General features: G+C 52.4%; 8 protein-coding genes across 8 annotated transcripts; 4 read left to right on the top strand and 4 right to left on the bottom strand.

Moving 5' to 3' along the window:
* Nucleotides 1-32: 32 nt before the first annotated feature.
* On the top strand, nucleotides 33-1250 carry BDW47DRAFT_116976 (FAD-dependent oxidoreductase; the record flags this gene model as incomplete). Its single annotated transcript, XM_024815013.1, has 3 exons — nucleotides 33-224; nucleotides 284-705; nucleotides 779-1250. The coding sequence occupies 3 exons, from the start codon at nucleotides 33-35 to the stop codon at nucleotides 1248-1250; spliced, it is 1086 nt and encodes a 361-aa protein (XP_024672783.1).
* A 178-nt stretch (nucleotides 1251-1428) lies between these two features.
* On the bottom strand, nucleotides 1429-4648 carry BDW47DRAFT_116975 (uncharacterized protein; the record flags this gene model as incomplete). The annotated part of the gene is made up of 7 exons (XM_024815012.1): nucleotides 1429-1693; nucleotides 1836-3124; nucleotides 3167-3224; nucleotides 3665-3797; nucleotides 3875-4326; nucleotides 4421-4467; nucleotides 4547-4648. The coding sequence occupies 7 exons, from the start codon at nucleotides 4646-4648 to the stop codon at nucleotides 1429-1431; spliced, it is 2346 nt and encodes a 781-aa protein (XP_024672782.1).
* Nucleotides 4649-5030: 382 nt separating this feature from the next.
* Nucleotides 5031-6998, top strand: BDW47DRAFT_104256 (tRNA (adenine-N(1)-)-methyltransferase). Its single transcript, XM_024812282.1, has 4 exons — nucleotides 5031-5225; nucleotides 5298-5444; nucleotides 5532-5602; nucleotides 5669-6998. Exons 1-4 carry the CDS (start codon nucleotides 5120-5122, stop codon nucleotides 6797-6799), a joined length of 1455 nt encoding a protein of 484 aa, XP_024672781.1. The 5' UTR covers nucleotides 5031-5119; the 3' UTR covers nucleotides 6800-6998.
* Nucleotides 6999-7252: 254 nt separating this feature from the next.
* On the bottom strand, nucleotides 7253-7891 carry BDW47DRAFT_104254 (uncharacterized protein). The gene has a single exon (XM_024812281.1). It carries the CDS (start codon nucleotides 7838-7840, stop codon nucleotides 7400-7402), a length of 441 nt encoding a protein of 146 aa, XP_024672780.1. The 5' UTR covers nucleotides 7841-7891; the 3' UTR covers nucleotides 7253-7399.
* A 2-nt stretch (nucleotides 7892-7893) lies between these two features.
* BDW47DRAFT_104252 (CCR4-Not complex 3'-5'-exoribonuclease subunit Ccr4) lies at nucleotides 7894-11035 on the bottom strand. Its single transcript, XM_024812280.1, has 3 exons — nucleotides 10823-11035; nucleotides 9298-10755; nucleotides 7894-9220 (listed from the first exon to the last, which is right to left on the bottom strand). Exons 2-3 carry the CDS (start codon nucleotides 10349-10351, stop codon nucleotides 8040-8042), a joined length of 2235 nt encoding a protein of 744 aa, XP_024672779.1. The 5' UTR covers nucleotides 10352-10755; nucleotides 10823-11035; the 3' UTR covers nucleotides 7894-8039.
* A 2488-nt stretch (nucleotides 11036-13523) lies between these two features.
* On the top strand, nucleotides 13524-15293 carry BDW47DRAFT_19685 (class I SAM-dependent methyltransferase). The gene has a single exon (XM_024818422.1). It carries the CDS (start codon nucleotides 13730-13732, stop codon nucleotides 14918-14920), a length of 1191 nt encoding a protein of 396 aa, XP_024672778.1. The 5' UTR covers nucleotides 13524-13729; the 3' UTR covers nucleotides 14921-15293.
* On the bottom strand, nucleotides 15070-15809 carry BDW47DRAFT_19679 (electron transfer flavoprotein regulatory factor 1). Its single transcript, XM_024818421.1, has 4 exons — nucleotides 15630-15809; nucleotides 15413-15556; nucleotides 15339-15351; nucleotides 15070-15194 (listed from the first exon to the last, which is right to left on the bottom strand). The coding sequence occupies exons 1-4, from the start codon at nucleotides 15673-15675 to the stop codon at nucleotides 15143-15145; spliced, it is 255 nt and encodes an 84-aa protein (XP_024672777.1). The 5' UTR covers nucleotides 15676-15809; the 3' UTR covers nucleotides 15070-15142.
* Nucleotides 15810-16169: 360 nt separating this feature from the next.
* On the top strand, nucleotides 16170-17885 carry BDW47DRAFT_104247 (thioesterase family protein). Its single transcript, XM_024812279.1, has 4 exons — nucleotides 16170-16746; nucleotides 16915-16967; nucleotides 17023-17164; nucleotides 17232-17885. The coding sequence occupies exons 1-4, from the start codon at nucleotides 16402-16404 to the stop codon at nucleotides 17580-17582; spliced, it is 891 nt and encodes a 296-aa protein (XP_024672776.1). The 5' UTR covers nucleotides 16170-16401; the 3' UTR covers nucleotides 17583-17885.
* The last annotated feature ends 2935 nt before the right edge of the window (nucleotides 17886-20820 follow it).

Genomic DNA, 20820 nt, shown 5'->3' with positions numbered 1-20820 from the left:
CGACACCCAGATTACCACCCCTCACCCGCCCAATGAGCTCGCCACCAACCCACAGAAAGCCCTCAGTGCCACACCAAGTGCGCACAGCAGCGGAGCCCCGCCAAAACCGCCTCTACCCAGTCCGCCTCTCCCACATCGAACAGATCAGCCCAACCGTACGACTCCTCCAACTCGCCATTCCCCCTTCCAACCAAGATCCGGAGTCCGACTCTGATACTCCAGCGGTACGTCTCCACAACAATTAAGCACTCCATCCCTAAGTCTAACCAGAGAGAAATCACAGTCCGAACCATTCACCTTCCTCCCGGGCCAATGGCTCGACGTCCACCTCCCCTCCATCGCCAACGCAGGCGGGTTCACCATAACCTCAACACCAGCAGACGCTACAGCCCTCCCCGTACCCTCACAGACACATGGAAACGGACTGGTTGACGACGACGAGTCGTCCCTGTCAGTGAGCGTCGAAGACGACGAAACGGGTTTGCCTCCCGTCGATGCACAGGGCCGACAGCCCTACGTGGAACTCGCCGTGCAAAAGGCGCCGTTGAACCCAGCCAGCGCATGGCTGTGGCGTGAATCGCGCGAGATCCTAGACCAGGAATTACGAGTCCGCGTCGGAGGCAGCTTCGTATGGCCGCCGACAGGGGTGGACAATCTAGATAAGGTGCAGACGGTGGTACTGATCGCGGGGGGTGTAGGCATAAAGTACGTTTTTTTTCCCCCATATACATCCTTTTTCTTAAGGAAATCAAAAAGGAAGAAAAACTAACAACACAAGCCCCCTAATCTCCATCCTCTCCCATCTAAACAACAACAGCAGCAAAACCCCCCACTCCTTCGCCATCCACATCCTCTACTCCACCAAACACCCACACAACGCCGACCTATCCCAGATCCTCTTCCTCTCCCGCATACAGCAAATCATTCGCTCGCAGTCCTACTCCCGCCGTCTCTGTATCTCCCTTGACCTTTTCTTGACTTCTCCGTCGGATCAATCTACTTCTTCTGTGTCAGATGGCGCCTCACCTTCAGCAGCAGCAGAAGCACCAACAGACGAACTCACCGTCCACAACCGGAGAATCAACGAATCCGATCTCCGGACGGCTCTTTCCTCCGCTCAAGGACGGGTTGAGCCCGCCGAGACGGTGTGCTACGTGTGTGGGCCGCCGCGGATGACGGACGAAATGGTTGATGTAATAGGGGGGATGTTGGGGGGTCAGGAGCGGGTGTTTTATGAGAAGTGGTGGTGATCTCTCCTTCTTCCCTTTTTGTATCATAGGAATTTGACTACCCGTGCATCCGAGATCTGAACTAGCTGTTTACGAGACCGGTCGGTCATACTGAAGCCATACTGCTCAAGCCAACACGTTATGAAGGCATTATCAATATCAATGATAAAAAGTACATTGGAAGAAAAAGAAGGTATCACTAGTGGCCCTGCTCCGGTCCCTTCACAGTGGCCCCATCGATGATCATCATCTCATCGATCTTGGACTCGATCTCTCCGTACTCGAGCCGCTTGTATGTCATCACCCGTCCGGCGTTCATGTCAAAGTCAAAGAAGCGCACCCGTCGCACGTAGCCACCATACCCGCCGTAGCCACCGAATCCTGCACCGCCGCCATAGCACATCCACAGCGATGGCTTGTCATTGCGGTCTTTGTTCAACATGCAGTAGTCGTTGACATGGTCACTATCACAAGTCAGTCTGAGAAACAAAAAAGAACAAAGGATAAAAAGGCACGTACTGTCCGCAGCTGACAAACAGGATGCCCTCCTCTTCGAGCGCATCCTTGAACCCCGAGTTGAATCCCGGCGCCGTGGGGGCCTCGGACCACGCTCCGCGGTAATAGTTGCGGGAATCCCGATACTCCGGCAGGGGAATGTGGACGAATGCCATGTTCATGTGCATGTGGGTGTATTCTTGGTGTTTGGTCCGCAACCCCTGGGCCGTATTTTTGAACCAACGAATTTGATTGGGCTTGATCCAGTCGTATCCTCGGAACTGTCGCTCATCGGGGGAATAGGAGTGCGTGTCGAGAAGGTAGAGCGTGAGAGCCGAGTGGGCCGTCTTCCCGCGGCCGAGGATCTCCACGATGTAGTTGCCCACCCCATCCACCTCTTCCGGGCCCGCCGACGAGAGGGAGTATGGGAGGTCCTCCAGGATGGACATCTGCTGCAACCGCTTGAGGTTGCCCTCGTCGTCATGGTTGCCAAAGATGGCCGCGTAGGGGATCTTACGGTCCACCAGCAGCTTGACCGACTTGAAGAGGGCACTCTGCACATCCGGGGAGGTATCGCCGTTGACCTGGTCCCCGCTCAGTACGACCATGTCGGGCTGTTCTTCATCCAAGAGCCGCTCGACGAAGTCCAGGGTCCGCGGGTCCGCCTCACACTTGCGGCCGGGGGTGACCTCCGCCGGAACCGGCTCTCGACATGCCCCCAGACCCGTGCTCAGATGCAGATCGGCCAGCTGCATGATCTTGAACCGCCCGTTCTCGTTGATCCGCGGGACCGGTTTCTTGGTTTTGGCCGGGTCCCCTTTCCGGACGCTGACGCGGACCTCGAGCTCCTCCGTACGGCCATCCAGCATCAGCGGAGTGTCCCTGACCTCCCAGCCCGCCCGCGGGTCAACCGCATCGGCCCCAAAGAGCACGTCGATGGCGGTAACGGCCTTTCCCGAATCACTCGCATGACGCTTGGCGGTGCGCTTGAGCCAAATCCCTCCGGGTCTCGGCTCCCACTGCTCTTGGTCCTCCTTCGGGTCTCCCGACGACTCGGGAACAAGTCGGCTGACCCTTAAGTCCAAGACGACCCGATCGGTGGGGAGGAGGTCTTGCTCTTTCTTCCGCTCAAACTGGATGTAGGCGCTGGACGTCCACCCTGAGCGGAGGTAGAGATCCTTGTCGACTTGGGCCCATGTCCCCAGCTTAGGTTTACATTTTGCAAAGACGTTGATAGATGAACAGGTGACGACCATGACGTCGGTGACGACCGTCCCCGGATAATGTGTCGGAAGGTGGCCATGAATAGAGTCGGGTAGCACACGGAATTTGTTGTCCAAGAACACCACGAGGAATAGGACGATGGAAGCAAAGAAAGCGAGCTGGATGCCCGCGCGAACCTACACACGACAGAAGAACAAGAAAGCCCCCATTAGCTATACCGAGCCGATCAGTGGGTCTCGACCACCAGGGGTAGGGGCAGGGGGAGAGATGGAAAGCCTACAAGTCGGCGTGTCATGATTGAAGGAAGTGCCCCTGGCAAGTACTGGATGTATTAGAAGTGGCTGGGTGCTGAAGCATGATGAAGCACACCAGAACCACAGTATGCATTCAAGGAATGGCTAAGGAGAAGACCTAACAGCCGGTCATCTCATTGCCAGGCGAAAGAGAGCAGCAAGAAGGATAGAAAGCGAGAAGAAAGGAAGGAGGGAGAGAAAGTGACAGCCCAGCGTGTTTCTTCCCCGTATTTTGGGCGGAGGCCCAGATAGGAAGGCGGTGTCGGAGTATTGAGGAATCGGTAGTTCGCACTAGTAATCATGATTCCATATCGGGACTAGTGTGTATGGTATCTCGTATTGGTTTGATTCGTTTCATTTCTTTCATTAAGGCCGTCTATCCTTCTATCGAGTCTATATAACTCTATCGTGGATCTCATCTACGCCTTGGTCTCTTCAGCCAGCTTCTTGACGGACACCTTGCCGCTCAGGATATCCTTCGTCGTGGCCAGGATCGTGTCCCAGTTCTCAAACACCGTATACGGTTGTCCTTTCTGGTCACAATAGTTGACCAGATCTACAGAAAGTGAGTACAATGCAAATCAACGGGAGAAAAAAAAAAGATCGAGGAAGAAGAAACAGGTAGCAACATACCATTGCCCTTCTTGGCAAATAGAAGGTCCGTCTGGGATGCAGCCGACAAGTCCGACACTCCGTCGCCCGCATACAGCAGGGTCGGACGTACGCTGTCCGGCAACGCATGGTAGGGCTTGATCTCCAGCGATTTGTCATGACCAAAGTGGCTTTCATCATGGTATTTAATCTTCCAGCCGCCGGGGCTGTTGACATCCTGGCCGTCGCGGCTCTCGATGTCGTTGGCGATGATCACGAGGTGGTCGTCGGGCTTGTGGCCCAGCATCTTCTCGAGCAGGGCACTGATGATGGGTTTCATTCCGGATGAGAGGACTACGATGGGCACGTTGTTCTCCTTCGACCAGTTGTAAAACTCGAGGAAGTGGGGGTCCAGGCGCATGTTCTTGCAGAGCGTCTCGATGCACTCGTTGAAGGGGACCTTGACGCTGTCGAGCATCTCGCGGAACGAATCACTTTGATGGCAGGTGATTTAGCATGCGTCATCGCAAGCGCGCCGTGCGCCTCTATGGGATAGGAAGTCGGCAAGGAAACCGTCGCATCACATACCGGAAACTCATTCGGTCTTCCAGGACCGCGATATTCTTCGCCCGACGCTGTTCATACCCAAAGCCCAGGTTGTCGGTCTGGATCCGTTAGCCATGCGCATGGGGAATGGGGCCGGCGCATACGTACCAGGAAGTCATTGCTGTCCTCGAGGGTGATGGTACCGTCGAAATCGGTAAAGAAGATGATCTTAGGGTTTGTCTTCATGTAAGGGAGGGTCGAGGACGCCATTGTGAAGGCAGAGTAGCGTGGATAGAGGGTTTCACTCGTGGGGATTGAAACAGTTCAAAGATGATGAAAGAGTCAAGAGGCGGGGAGGAAGAGAGAAAGAGGGGGAGAAACAGGGACAGGAAATCAACAAAAACCAAACCCCACAGCCAGGTCAACAGGCACGTAGACGATGGAGTCGACAACGATCTAACAGCCAGTCAACCATTGCATGCATGACTGACCAAAATACTAGCAGTCCACCTGATTTCCTCGACCCATTCAGTCACCGACAGTGGATCCCTCAATTTCCCCTGCTGGCCATCTTGGATTCTGATATCATCGTATTGTAGAGTACCGGGTATGTATCACACGGTAATGACGGCTCAGAATCTGCCAGCAGAATTCCTGGATGGATCGATAGAGGTGAAGATCTCCAGCCTCAATTCCGCTCCACTCTTCCTCTGGATTTCTTGTTTCAACCTCATTGTCCTAATGGCTCGCATGTTGCAGACTTTGCGGCGGGCGCTCGGCCTGAACTTACCGCGTTCAATTCCAAAATACTCCCGATCGATAAACACCAACTTTTCCTACTTCCAACGTCCGTTGCCTTCAATCCCAACTTCCGGCTGCTCGGTGAATCGCGTCAGCTAACCTATTGCTACAATTCCAGCGGGCGATCGAGTCGTGATCCATCACAAGAATCCCAAGTTGACAAAACCCTTGAAGAGCGGGGACAAAACGGATCTCCCCCGGGGATACCTAACCCACGACTCCATCATCGGCCACGGGGTGCGCGAGCGGTTCCGAGCACACAAAGGTCAGTCGATCTCTCACCCACGGAGGGTCGAATAACGGATTGGCGACAAAGGAACAAAGAGCGTCTGACAAGGGGTCATGTTTAAAGGGATCGACCACCGGGTCACGCACCCAACACTGGAAGAATATGTCACTTTGACTCCGCGAAAGGTCACTCCGGTATGAATCGCAAACCTTCCCTCCACCCTCCCCAAAACCACCAACTCACATCGCGTCGCACAACAGATCTACGGCCCAGACGCCAACCTCATCGCCTCCCTCCTCGACATCCACGTCGCCCCTCCCACAGAAGGCGACCATGAACCCCCACTGGAGATCCTCGAATCCGGAACGGGCCACGGCTCGCTAACCCTCCACCTGGCGCGCACCATCCAAGCAGCCAACCCGGCCCCCCCAACAATCCCATTCAAATCCCAGATCCAGTATCTTGAAGACCGGCCCACGAGACCCGAAGAGGAGGATCCCGAACGCGCAAACAAAACCCAAGAAACCACCGAGGAGGAGGACGCCGCGAACGCAGTGCAACAAGAATGGGACGCCTGGCGCACGCAGCGCCGCCGCGCAGTCATCCACACGGTAGACGTCTCAGGGAAATTCTCCGCGCACGCTGAAAAGGTCGTGCGCGGGTTCCGCCGCGGTCTCTACGCAGGAAACGTCGACTTTCACGTCGGCCCAGTCGAGGACTGGATCGCTGCGCAGAACAAACAACGTTCTTCCTCTTCCTCTTCCTCCTCATCTCCCTCCGACACCACCACCACCGAGCCCTACCTCTCCCACGTCATCCTCGACATGCCCTCCGCCGACCAACGCATCGCGCACGTCGCACCCGTCCTCAAACCCGGCGGCACGCTGATCGTCTTCGCGCCCAGCATCACCCAGATCGGCGAGTGCGTGCAACTGATCCGGAAACAGGGGCTGCCCTTCGCGATGGAGAAGGCCGTCGAGCTAGGCGCTGGTATCAGCGGCGGCCGGCTGTGGGATGTCCGTCTGGCGGTGAAGAAGTCCCGCGCTGATCCGGCGTGTTGGACTGAGTCCTCTACTACCACAGAGGACAGCGAGTCGAGGTCTACTTCGCCTTCGTCGGCGAATGAAGAATCCGATGATGCGAGCTCCCCTGCTGTTGCGGATGAAGGCGTGCTAGTCTGTCGTCCGAAGGTCGGAGCGCGGGTCGTCGGCGGCGGGTTCGTTGGCCTTTGGACGAGGATTGACGATGCTGTACCGCAGTCTGGATCTGGATCTGAATCTGCATCTGCATCTGCATCAGAATCTAAATCTGAGTCTGAATCTGAATCTGCATCGGAACCTGAATCTGAATCTGCATCTGAATCCGAGTCCAAATCCGAACCCGCGCCCTAACGACCCATTACCCTTCATATACCCTACCTAACCTCTAATCTTCAATCAATATGTACTATAAATAGCATTGCCCTTGGTATATACGTGTATCTATATACTCCGTACTAGATGAAAGAATGGACGGATCTGCTTGGATTATTTACTGTATGCTTGCTTGCTGTACACTATACACTAGATACACTATACTACTTGGCTTTCCTTCTTTCTTTCTTTCTTTCTTTCCCCTTTTCGCTACTAAAACCGTAAAATGTGCGCTTTGCACGGCCGACTGTGTTGGGCTATAACGCCTGCCTGCCTACCTCTCTACCAAGACATCAACCAAAACAGCACGGCAAATCTCCATACAGCCTACACCAACACGGTCGACCTCCATTATAACAGGCACAGTCGCAAAAGCCAGCCAGCCAGTCAGTCAGTCTTACATGTACATCTTTTCTAGTCGTGTATATCAAGCCCTGCAGACTCGAGAAAATAAAATAAAAAATGATAGCGAAGAATAGATAAAGAAAAGAAGATGAAGAAGAAAGTAATCAGATCCTAGCATGTACCAAATAGGTAGCGAGATAGACAACAGAATGAGAAAGAGAGAGAGAGAGAGAGTCACACGGAAAGAAGAAGGAAAAAAGAGAAAATGAAAAGAGGCGTAGCATGCAATTGGAAAGAAAAGAAAAGAAAACAAGAGAGAAAAAGAAGAACGATACGACCGCGCCGATTGAAACCACTTTCCAAGAAAGACCGATCCTCATACCCTAGATCCTTGCCCTCACGTCCTCTTCGGCAAGGACATACGAGCGAATGAAATGAACAGCCAGCCAACAGGAAGATTGTCTCACGGTGTGAGGAGGAAGCGCGTGGTCCACACGTTGTGTGGGGAGATGGGTGGAGAGGGAGGATAGGGATGGCTGGCTGGCTGGTGTTGGAAGAGGTAAGAGACGAAGCAAGAGGACAACAGGACACATACAAAGATGAACTAACACCCACAGGACACGCGAGGCAAGAAATAAAAGACAAAGCAAACCCCAAAGATTCCGAGATAAACATGTGGAGAATGAAAGGGAAGAATCAAAATCGCATCAGAGAGAAAAAAAAAAAAAAAAAAAAAAAAGCAAGGAAAAGAAAATAAAAAAAGAACCGGCTACACACAAACACCAGTCTCATCGGTCGTTAAAAAGCGATTTCTCCATTCGACATGCACCCTGACCCAAATTTCATTTCATTTCCTCTGCGCCGGCAACCCCTGTCAGTTCCGTTGCGGTCCAAAATCCGCCTCGACCACCTTGCCCTTCTTTCCTTTGACCGAGAACTCCGCGAACAATGCAACGTGATCACTGGGGAAGTGGTAGTTGGGGAACCCGGGCACCCGCTGCAGGTAATCCTTGTCCACCTCACCGAGCAACGCCGACACGTGCAGCGTGTTCGACGTGTACCAGATGTAGTCCAGGATGTCCTTAAAGTCGGGCGTGTAGTTGGTGAAGCTCATCTCCCCGATCGACCCGTAGGCCGACTTCAGCTTGAACGGGTGCGTCATGCCGATCCGGCTGAGGTTGCCGTACAGCCGCTTCTCCAGGTCCGGGTGTGCCTCAGTGAGGTGTCCGTTGTGGATCAGGTTGTACGCCGCCGAGCCCGGCGACGAGTTGAAGTCGCCGCACATGAAAAGCGGGATCTGATCTCCGTTGGCGTATTCCACGGACGGCGCGGGCTCGGGCGGGGTCTGCGGCTGGCGTTCGCCCTCAGCCTCGGTGAATCGGAAGGCCGTCTTGTCGGTGCAAGCGGGCCACTTGGAGTACGTGTCGGAAAGCTTGGTCAGCTCCTCCATCAGGATGGCCGTCTGGATCAGCTTGACGTCCTTGAAGGCGGGGTCCCAGTAGAGGTGGGCGTTGACGATGATGAAGCGCGAGCCCGTGAGCCGGTTCTCGAGGAAGACGACCACCGCGATGTGATCCTTCTGCCACAGTCGGTTGTAGATGTCATCCTGGCCCTTGGCATCGGGTCGGCGGACCGCTGTCTGGCCGAAGTTGATCACCTGCTTGTCGAGCAGGATGAACTTGCTGCCCTTGAAAAAGGTGGCACAGCCGTCCACGTTCTTGGCATCCTCCTCCTGCATCCCCATGGCTCGGCCGCGCGGCCAGTAGACGCCCTTGTAGTCGCTGTAGGCGAGTTGCTCCCGGAAGAAGCTGTTGTAGCCCCGCTGGTCGATCTCCTGCAGACACACGATATCTGAATTGTGCGACCGCAGCTCGTTGAGGATGAGGTCGCGGCGGAACTCCCACGATAGGACCCGGGACGGGGAGTACCCATAGTGCGATTGGGTGGCGGAGGAGTCGCAGAGGGTGTTGTAGGAGAGCACGGTGATCTTCTCGGTGCTGGAGTTGGCGGTATCATCCAAGATGACCCAGTCGCGGTCAGGTGGCGGCAGATGAACTGTGGAAAGAGAAAGAAGATATGGTAAGCATACGGACGGGGGGGGGAAGGGAAAGGGGAGGGCTGGCGCCACATACCTGGCATTTCCTCTTTCAAGTAGCGGATCAACGACCGGGTGCCCTCCTTCATGATCAAGGACTTCAACACGTCGTCGAGCGGATTGCCCTCGATCCCCAGGGTTTCCAAGCGGTAGAGGTACCCCATCTCGTAGGGCAGGGTGCGGATGCTGTTGTCAAACAGGTGGAGTTGCTTCAAGCTGGTGAGCATGCCGATCTCCTCGGGCAGCTCGGTGAGCTCGTTGCCGGACAGATCCAGGTGGGTCAATTTGCGGAGCTGTCCGATCATGGGCGAGAGCACCTTCAGCTTGTTGTGACTCAGGTGCAGCTTCTCCAGAAAGGCATAGTTGAACATGGGTGGGGCCAGGGCGCGCAGGCCCTGTCCGCCCAGGTCCAGCTCGCGCCAGCCCTGCCGGGGCGCCGGCTTGGCCTTGACCACTCCATTCGGCCCGGTCCCGCCGTTCTCCTGGGTCTCGGGCTGACTGGGGGCAATCTGGATGCCCTTGGACTGCTGGGCGACGGCGCGGGCGTAGTAGTGCGGGGAGCTGGCCTGTCGGGACTCGGCAGCCAGTTGCAGCTGCTGTTGCCAATGTTCGTTCATGGAGTCGTCCAGGTCGTCGTCCACGTTGGCGCCGTTTTGCAGGTGACCCGGGGTGAAGTGCGGGGTGGCGGCGGCCAGGGCGCCGCTGGAAAAGTTGTGCTGGTGGTTGATGGCGTGGGAGGCCTGGTTGTGGTGAGCGTGATGGTGGGCTTGGTGGGCCGGGTGCGGGTGGTGAGTCTGGGATTGAAATTTGGGCATCTGCATGCCAAACCGCTGGTGGGCCTGGCCGCCATTCATCATGACATGCTGGCCCTGGTGTGTCTGGCCGTACATGGCGAAGGGGTTGAGGGCAGCAGCCTGGGCGAGAGGGGGCGATCGAGAGGGAGAAGGGGTGTCGTGGCTAAACTTTAACCGACCCGTGGGGGAATTCGTCCCGTTGCGGACCAGGTGTCGAGCGTGCTGTTGTTGCTGTGGCGTTTGAAAGAAGAACTGCCCGGCCCCAGGCTGCTGGAACCTGTAGGTACCATCTGCCATTTAACGTGGCAGACGAGACCGTGCGGGATCGGATTTGGGAGGATGGGCGGAGCGGACGAGGGTCGGCAGCGCAGGACTCGGGGTCGCGGTGGCAGGGGAGAGAGGAGGAATCAGGGATCGGATGCGTTCTCTCCGTCTCTTCAACATGGGGTCCTATACGGAACCACCCCCAGACTCAAGATTCTCTTCCGGGGTTCACCTCCTGTAGCAACAATTCCACCACCAAGTCGTCGATCAACGCAATGGATTGTCGTCTCCCTTTGAATTCGATTTGGACGAGCGATCGATCGTCGACCGATGAAGTGGGGGGACGAGAGAAGATTCGAGCGAAGGAACGAGTCACGGCAGGACACCGAGGGGCGGTCTATCGGAGGCCCCCTCGAAAGGAAAAAAACTGATAAAACCTAGAAACAGGAGGTCAGAAGGGAGAATCCAGGGCAAAAGACAGATCAGAGAAAAGGCAGAGCCCACAATCCGGGTGAAAAGAAAGATGTACAGGCGTTTCGAGATGGCAACAGGTCCGAATCTGGGATCACTTGGACTGCAGCGAAGTCGGTTTGCTTCGACGGCGGGAGGTCGCCGCCGTCACGTGAGGTGCCATCCGCCGCGTGATTCGCCGCCTTCGACACCGCCAAGCTTTTTCTCGATTTATTCAATTCGATCCATCTATTAGAGAAGGATGGGATGAATGTTTGGAATATCTATCCAGGATCTCTGTCGGACTAGTTACAATCATACAGAGTCATATCAATCATGTGTTCAGAGGCAGACATGGACCGATCATTCTACCTACCTACCTACCCGTACCGAATTCGCCACTGTCAAACTGCCTCAACAGACGGAGTATTTCAATCGATTGATCATATCTTGACTACGAGCATAGAGGATGAGGACATCAAAGATAAACCGATCGGATCACCAGGAGACATAAGTCGCACGTGTCTGTCATCCTGTTGTGCACCGAAGACGCTCAGACCAGTATCTTACTCCTTACTTGACGTATAACATTCTCAGAACAAACAGAATGACAAACCAATCAACCCAACAATGAACTGGTAGTGAACTGAGCCAAACGGACCACCGTATCAGACAATCCTCGAATCTCACCACCTATCCAACATCACTTTGCTAGGTTAGTAAGCGGGTACGGCATCATCAGAAATCAGGATCGGGTTCTGTCCGGTGTGGACACGGTCAGTCAAGCAATGCCAATACCGCTGCCACCCTGATATCAGGGTCACCCGAGACACGATCAGCCCACACATCCCATCCCCCATTCAGCCCACTTTCACTCCCTATCTTAGACCCCATCGTAGACCCTGACCCGGATACATGCATTCATGGCAGTGTACTCGGCTTCGACGGACGCCTCCTGGCCCGTCCGTTCCAGGGGTTCGGGTTCCACGTGAGGCTGGACGGTTTACTGCCTAGTGTCTACTATCTCATCAATATCCATCGACGATCACCCCTGAGCCGTCCACAAAAGTAAGATCCGGTCTCGTGGGACCTCCAGTGAGACGAAGGAAGAACGGTCATGGACAGTGCAGTGCCAGCAGCCCCAGGGCATGGACAGATCGACCCAACCGCGGGAGTGTCCAGGTAGATCAGGGGGTAGTGTTTTATGAGGAATACAAGAATGGAATATTATACATAAGATACATAACTATAGGGACCAAATGAACAATCCCCTTCAACACCTATAAGATTCCAAATAATGCCCGAGAAATGCCCCGAACATAATGCTTTCCATATATCCTGGATAAAAGCATAACTATAAATAGACCACCCGATCCATGGATGGACCCAGCGACAGAAACCAACCCATACTACTTAAAGACCTCGCCAGCGAAATGAATCGCCGGTAATTTGGTAATTTAAATCCATGCAGAACCCCGAATGGCATTGGAGGGACCACCGAGCGACCCGTGCCAGCAGCAAATGTTGTATGGGGAAACCGGAACCAGACCCGGTAATATAAGACAGTGGTGAAGTCATCGACTTACATGATATATGTCATCATTTATAATATGAAAACAAAAAATAAAATATAGAAAAGAAAGAGACTAACAAAAGAAGAAGAAAGAAAAGAACAAAGGAAGAACAACCTCGGTGAAGAAATGTATAATTAATTAATCGCCTAACGGGTCGAGTAATTCAACCCCCGTCGGTACCTACGTTAGCTTCCGCGCCCACGGCTGGGCTGGTTATTCCCCATTATCCCTGGGCTGGATTCAAGGGAACTTGCGTCGACGACTCGGTCCGAGGGTCGAATCGGGAATGTTTCTCGTATAGAGTTTTTGTTTCTGTGGTTTGATCCGGACTGGATCAGTCGTATATGCATTAGTCAAGTATAACACCATGTCATAATCATGAGCAGAGGAGCAGCCATTATATCATATTCTTTGTAGAGTGGGGTTCGGCAGGCCACGTGAGGTGTCAATACATTTAATACATTGATTGATACCTTTGATGAAGTGTCAAGAGATACAGTAGAGAGAAAATGACATTCTTCATGGAGAGATAATATAGAATATTAATAGAAATATAATAGAATATATTCACAACTCATGAATGAACCTAAATATTATCATCCATGCTAATACCGGGGACCAAACCCAGACCCTCTTCCACTCCCTGGCGCCCTTTTTAGGGCCCGTCAAGAGAGGGACCAGGAGTTAGTTCCTTAACGAAGGCACGACTAAGTCACTTAACTTACTTCAGGCCTTGTTAGTTAACCAGTAGTGCTTGATTGACCAGGGGTGAAAGAAGTGTACTAGTCAGAAATCCCGGCGGCGAATTCCTCCTCCGTCCTTTTTTCTTTTTTGCCCCCCCTGGCTCCAATTCCTTCCTTTTCCTGCTCGGTCTATCCATGGGTCACTCGCTCTCTCCCTCCCACACACACTCTCTCGCCCACTCTCCCTACTGTCGCATACTGGTTCTCGACCCGTGCTTATTTCTAAGCTCTGAGCTTGGACTCTTCTCTTGCGTTGATTATTATAGTCATTGCTACTTCAATCCTTCGAATTCTTCCTCCTATCTCGGTGATCTATTTTCTACAACATCTATCTACCTTTCTTTGTCGGAACTTATCCCGGCCACTTTCCCGACCTTCGTCTCCCTTCTTGGCTTTCTTATTTTATTTTATTATTATTATTATTGTTATTATTTTTATACTTTCTTACTGTCCCTCTCTATCATGCTCCAAGTCGCACTTGCGTTCGTCCTGCGCCTGTGAAAGTTCCCGCTCTCTCCCCCTCGAATATGCCCACAACTGTTGTGGATCGACCACTCGCATAGACCTCACCCTGTCTCCCCCTCCCGCCTCCCTTCTCCCCTCTCCCCTCTCTTCTACCCCTCCTCGACAATCGCAGAGATATCATGTCGACTTCCACGGGGCATTATACCGCCACGGCGTCCGGCTCCGACCTTCATTCCACCATCAGTTCCGCCGGTCCCACCTGGGCAGCCACCTCGACCTCCTCCCTCTCCTCCCTCAATGACTACTCCAATTACCCGTTGATCCGTCAGGGTGATCGCACCTATCTCCGCGACCCCGAAAACCTCTATCCCCTCCCATGCGACCTCGCCGAGATCCACCGCCAGAGCATGCGCACCCTCCTGCTCATCCGCGTCTTCGGCCGGCCCTTCTGCACCCCGGTCCTGGCCGACCGTCCCCCGAAGCGCGTTCTCGAGATCGCATGCGGCTCGGGCCTCTGGTCCAGCCTGTGCCACGATTACTTCGCCCGGAAAGGCCACCGGAACATCGCCTTCCACGGCATCGACCTGATCTCCCTGGCCCCCGACCTGCGCAAAAGTGGAGTGAACTGGCAGTTCAAGCGACACAACCTCCGCAAACCCCGGTTGCCCTTCCCCGACGACTATTTCGACTTCGTCTTCATCAAGGACGCCGGCATGTGTCCCTACAGCCCCGCGCAGCAGGCGTCCGGGCTGAGCGAACCCTTGCGCGTCCTCAAATCGGGCGGGATCCTGGAGGTCTGGGACTCCGACTGGGTCTTCCGGTCCCTGCTGCCCAATCCCTCCCCGGCTCGCAAGATGGCCTCCAAGGAGCAGGAGACGGCGGAAGCCACCGCGACATACACCTTTTCGCCCGCAACCCCATTCACCCGGGCGCAGAACGGTTTCCTGCGGGATTACAACTCGTGGGTGGAGTCGGCGTTCGACAGCCGCAAACTCACGGCTCTGCCGTGTGCCACGATCGGCCTGTCCTTCAACTCCGAGGTCGACTTGTTGGAGGGCGTCGACAGCCGTCGCATTGCCATCCCGCTGAGTGAGCTGCGGTGGGAGCGCGAGGGCCAGGGCAAGAAGGACTCCAGCGGCCGCACGCGAAAACAATTGACCCCCGATCAGCTCACCATCCGGCGCACGGCCCTTCTAACGGTGATCCAGATGATCGAAGGCATGGAGCCGATGCTCATGGAAGCCAGCGGCAAGAGCAGAGACGAATGGGATCGCTGGTGGACCGCCATGATGACCGATCTGTTCCAAAAAGGCGGCCTGGTCAATGGCGAATGCATGGAAGTAAGCGCCTGGTGGGGTCGAAAGCGGTAACCGTCCGACGTTCTGCTCTGTTTCGGTGCGCGGCATCCCCTACTCATTCGATTCTTGTTTTGTTCGAGTTTTGTTGCTGGTGGTTTGAAAAAAAGGGAGAGGAAAGCGGAAAGCAACGGCCTTTGCTCACTTCATATTGGTGATACCCCGATTCTCTATATTTGTCTTTTCATGTGTATATATCCCACCTATCCCGCCCTCGGTGCGATGCTCCTGGCGGCCTTATTTGTTTTCATAGCGCTGTTTCAGGGTGCGATATCGTTTTAGATAGTACCTGGATACGCTTATCAGCATCGGGAACTTCCGGTTGACTGTGCTGTTGGCACATAATGACATGACGCATAACGATTCAATGTGCATATAGTATAGCAAGAACGTCCAGTACGGAACTCCAGCAAGGGAAAGGCGAGCGACTTACAATGCCTCGATTTCTGTAACACATAAGAATCAGCCAGACCCAAAGGACGCAAAAGAGAGCAAAGCTTCACATACCTTTCTTCACAAACTCCGCCCTCGCGATCCCCTTTTTGATATCCTCATCATTTCTCAAATGCGCCTGGCTGGAAAACGCCTTGTGTAGTCTTGTTCGAAAGTAGTCGTAACCTAGCGGATATGCGCGGCCGATGTTGAGGAGTTCTAAATTAATCTGTCAGCGGGGGGCGTTTTTTTTTATTTTGTTTTGATTTTTTTGATTTTTTGGATGGAGGACCTTTGTAGATGTTGATTACTTGATGACGCAGTTCTGGGTTCGTCATTGTTGGTTAGTCCATTCGAGGATGATGATGGATGGATGATAAGATTGGGATGGGGATGTTGGGCTGAGGTGATAAGATGGTGGATGAGAGAGATGTGATGGAGGAAGAAGAGGTGAGGGGAGAATGCGGACGGCAGCGGGTGGATTATCGGTTTAGTTGACTTGTTTGGGTGGTTGATCTTGTTCGGGAGGGTTCGGTGACGTCGGGATACCTGTGTAATTCGGTACCCTTGCGACTGCTTCAATCTGGTTCTTCTAGGTTAGGATGTGTAGTTTGTATTTGGGTATTTGTTGGATGCTCAATTGAATTAGGGACAAGGATTTTAATCACACAAAAGAACGAGATAGTTATCGACGTTCAATTATATATAGTAGGAGTGTCTGTATGTGGACGTATATTTATAGTGTGTACATGGGGTATCCCAGTATTATTAGGTACTGTTAGGTACTTGCCTAATCCCTCTCACGATTCAAATCGACGAGCAGATCTTCGGAACCATCCACACCCTATGTCCATATTCATATCCCTATAATAATTGAAGTACCAGACATGCTCCTTGCGGACAATACTGGGGAAGCGGGAGTGGGGTTAGCCGACACCACCCGCTCGCGGATAAGCAGCTAGTTGGCGATAGCAAAAGAGCTCCTGGATTCACGACCAACTTCACATTTCCAGCAGCACATCCTCTTTCCTCTCTCCCGCTCCCCCACCAGTTCTACATCCACAATGAATTTAATTCAAACCCTCAGAAGACAACGCCTCACCCCGCTCCTAAAGCAACCCATAACATCCTCCACCCGCCCCATATCCAGCTCCCCCGCACGATGCGAACCGCGGCCCGCCGCACCGCAGAAACCCCAGGAGATCGACCCCCGATGGCTAACGCTGACAAAACACAGAATTGGCCGGTGCATGACGTTTGGGCTGAAGCCGGCGCAGGTTCACGAGGCGGGGGAGATCTTGCGATTGATTGCGAAGGACTGGCGTGAGTTGATTGCTGGTAGTGAAGGGTACTTGACGGATGCGACGAGGAGGGGGTTATATCGGCAGAGTGTTGCTTGGGGGGAGATGGTATGAACTATCGTGTTTTTTTGAGTTATCACTGAAATACAGGGACTGATTGAGTGCGACGTTGTGTGTGCAATAGGATAGCATGGTGGGTGATGCTTTCGTTCTTTAACTGGGAGCTGGCTGACATTAGAGCAGGGTATCAACCCGTAACCATTGCAATTACTCGAGGAATCCTGTATACTAACAGCTCCAGGACATGTGAATAATGTCACCTACGTGAGGTATCATCCCCACTTCGACAGACACAGCCATCAGTCATCTAAGCCTAGCATACAGATACGCCGAGACCGCAAGAGTCTACTTCACGCGCAACCTCGCCGTCCACGTCGACCCAGCCCACAAGCGAGAATGGATGGACCTTGTCAGCTCCAAAGGGTTCGGAATTATCCTGCGCAGCATCAAGATCGACTATAAATTTGTACGCCCACGGTTCTCTATATCTCACCATAGCGCCCCCAACTAACGAGACCAACAACAAACAACAGCCCATGACCTACCCCGACAACGTCACAGTCTACCACAAACTCACGCACGACCCCGAATCGCCGCATTCATCCCAGTACGCCTTCCACCTTCAAGCCGTCATCCTCTCCGAGTCGCGCCAGAGGCCCGCTGCGCGCGTCCACGAGGACTTGGTCACCTACGATTACAAGAAAGGCAAGAAGACGGCGCTGCCGCCGTTTATGTTGGAGCAGTTCAAAACAACCTGGGCTCTGCAGGAGAAGGCAAAGAAGTTTTGGCAGAAGCGAATTGTGGATATTGAGAGCCGGGTGCGGAACTTGGAGGTTGAGAGTTGGGATCGCGCGGATGCCGTGGAGGATATGGGGACTGCATAGATTGAGATATATGAATTGCGCAAGTGATCTCAGTTTTCAGGATAAAGGGCTTCGATTGGTGTTGTCAGAGTCGAGGCAATAGTTTCCCGGGTTAATTGGATAAAACGGCCCCCTTGCAGACTCCGATGGTTTGAATACGCAATCATTGTGGAGTACCTGTACCATATCTTTACCCTCACATCTTGGTGATCTTCCCGAGTCATGGGGTACTGCGTTATGTTTCCGATGCATGTCTTGATCATCTCCGCCAGAGACATGTATGGCATACTATAGTCCGGCCAAGGAGGATAATTGTTCCATCAATCTTCGTAACATACATACCCAGTACCTCATTTTATGTGCCATTATCCCACACAATACATATCTCGGAGAGGTGCAGAAATCAAACAGACTGACTGGCAGAGGTACCAGTGCGATCCAGGGTCCATGTTCTTCTGCATTACTACATTCGTAGTAGTACCCGTAGTGCACTGCCTATCACAGTTAGACCTATACCGAAGAGAATAACCACAGGGATCTTTACGATCCGGTCAGTGGCGGCTTTCGTTCCAAGCCAAGAAAGCTTGCCCATAAGTTGGATTATTGATGTGACAGGTTGTTGTTTATATTATCTACTATTTGCTACTTTGTAATTTACCACCTATATTTGCTTACTTTTCCCGAAGGATGTGGTGTATAAATCTGGCACATACATGTACATACATTAGGTAGATAGCTGCACCCACCCATCAAACAGAACAGAAACAGAATTAATATACCCGAGGATTTTCTTACGTACTGTATACACTTTTAGGTCTGGGTCAGTGTTTCTTCTATTTTCTTCTTCCCTTCCATCACAAGAATAAATAGCGCCCTCTATATTAAATATCATATGTTATCCTCGGCTCAGCGCTACGTCCTTGGCTCGGCCGCCAACCGAGCCCGATCAACCGTGGATGTACAATTTTAGATCTTGACCAAGTCCACTGGCACGTTGCCAGATGGGTCGATGTCCCGTTCTGCCATTGAATGCCCACCGTGAACATCGTAAAGTTTTTACTTTTTCTCCTCTTTTTCCTTACCTCATTTTTTGGGTTTCTTACCTTATTCTCGGGTTTTCTGGCCTTATTTTTGGGTTTCATTGGATAACCATGTGGGGTCTAAGAATACTAGCAGTGAATCGGGGATCGGGATTTTCGTCCGGACCTTGTTTTCTACCAGGGAAGAAAATTTCTACCGACACGATCATAATAATAGTAATACTTGATATTAAAACAGATGATGATCGACCGGTTAGAAATTCCCACTAGTCACTTAGATAGTGGTGATGAGTGACGAACTTGTTTGACTAAGCCTGTAAGGCGTGCAAATCTACTGTACAGTAACTGTCATAGGACAGTATAGGACAGTATGGGTATAACTCTCATGCCACCCTCGTATAACATGCATGCCTATCTACACGATCGACCCTTTATGGTTAGCTTGTATGTATATCCGGCTGGGTATTATGGCAGATCATCAGCATCCCTGCTACGCCGTTGTTTCCATCCTGGTCGGACTGACAACGCATTCGGCCACTGGATGCCTGAGGAGCGCCCTTGGCGGATGGCGCTATAATGTGATGAGTTGACTACTGAAATCAGTACATTATATCAACAGTCAGTGCTCTTACGATACTCTTGGAGAGGCGCTTACCTGAGAGAAGAGTTGAGACGATGATGTTATGTAGTGGAGTTGTTTGCAATACGGTTATCAGACGGTATGGTACAATACAGGCGTTTCGGACTTCCTTGCTTCGCTGCAGAGCGAACAAACATCTTCAGGACGGATTGATATCATTCATTCTCATCGCACCCAGAATGGGAAAATTCTTATCCCGGCTGACGAAATAGGAAAACGTTTCTCTGCTTGAATGTTTCATAACAATGACGCCTGGTTTATTCTGCTAGCGATTTCTCAATCCAGCCATGCAGACTGCCGGATAGATTTCTTCACTATATTCTGTATGACGTCCTGCACAGCCACCCAACTACCCCGGTATTTCCAGCACACGAATCCCCAGGCCATCTTCAGACGTTGGAGATCACAGCAGGACAGGATCTACCCACTACCACTATTTACCTACTAAGTTACCAACTAATAAACACCTCGTCAGCTGGTCATCACGGCCGAAATGGCAGGATAGCCGAGCATGTGAATCCAACCAGCGATGGAGTCTAGTTGATTCAATCCATCGATTAGTTCTATTCCTTCGGACGTCCGGTTGTCACGTTCCTTTGCCCACTCACTGACTCGAGTCCTCTCTCTGGCTTGCTGGGAAACACCCTCTCGCGCCATGCACAAGCTTGCCGTCCATCGGCGCATTTTATCCCGGACCGACTCCCGCAAATGGTGTGCTAACGTCCTATCGAGTCTCCAGCACCCAGTCTGATACGACCCCGCAAACCAAGATGGCCCACGAAGGGAGGGGATCGTCGGATCTGCATCGGACTGTCTAGGTGTGCCCTAATCAGCGAACAAGATCCTGGGTTGGGACCCATCTAGGAGACTTGATGGGTCATCCATCGTGGGTGGGATAGGTTGGATAGGTTGGATAGGTGGGATAAGGTGAAAATATTTTTGTGTGTGGGGTGATTTCTTTTTTTCCCTCTCTTTCTTTTATCCTCTCTTTCTTTTTCGTTATTCTGTCTTTATATTTTTATTTTTTATACAAGTGTGATAGGTGAAGAGGGGTATTTATCATAATACGTATTTGTTGATCTGATGTTATTCCTTATTTGTTACGGAGTCTCCAATAGCGACGGGGTAATGCAGGCCACTTGAATGGGCATCCTTCCCTTCTCTTCTCTCCCCTCCCTTGCTTGCGGGGCCGATGTGCTGCACAGTGGTCATGACAGCCCGGCCGTATCTTGATGTAGATCAATGGAGACGAACGATAGGATGGTCTATCATGGGATACGGGATTGTATCGAGATGTCTATCTACCTGGTTGGTATACCAGAGTTGTAGAGGTAAAGATCATTGATAATCCTGCAGGTGAATGTTTTCTTTCTGATACATAGCTGGAATTAGAAGAGATGGTATGTTCGCCATGGTTATATCGACGCGAAGGAATGTGTGGCATCCCCTGGGATTGTTGATACTCGGTGTTATGGTGTATAATCTTCAGTACTCAGAAGTGTCATCAGCGGAGGGTAGTAAATACTAAATAACAGTGTCGAACAATCCATACTATACCGTATGGATACAATACCGTAAT

The sequence above is a fragment of the Aspergillus candidus genome (genome assembly GCF_002847045.1).
Source record: "Aspergillus candidus strain CBS 102.13 unplaced genomic scaffold BDW47scaffold_17, whole genome shotgun sequence".
NCBI classification, from domain to species: Eukaryota; Fungi; Ascomycota; class Eurotiomycetes; order Eurotiales; family Aspergillaceae; genus Aspergillus; species Aspergillus candidus.
The sequence above is the reverse complement of the archived record's forward strand: the minus strand, read 5'-3'. Positions and strand labels throughout refer to the sequence as shown.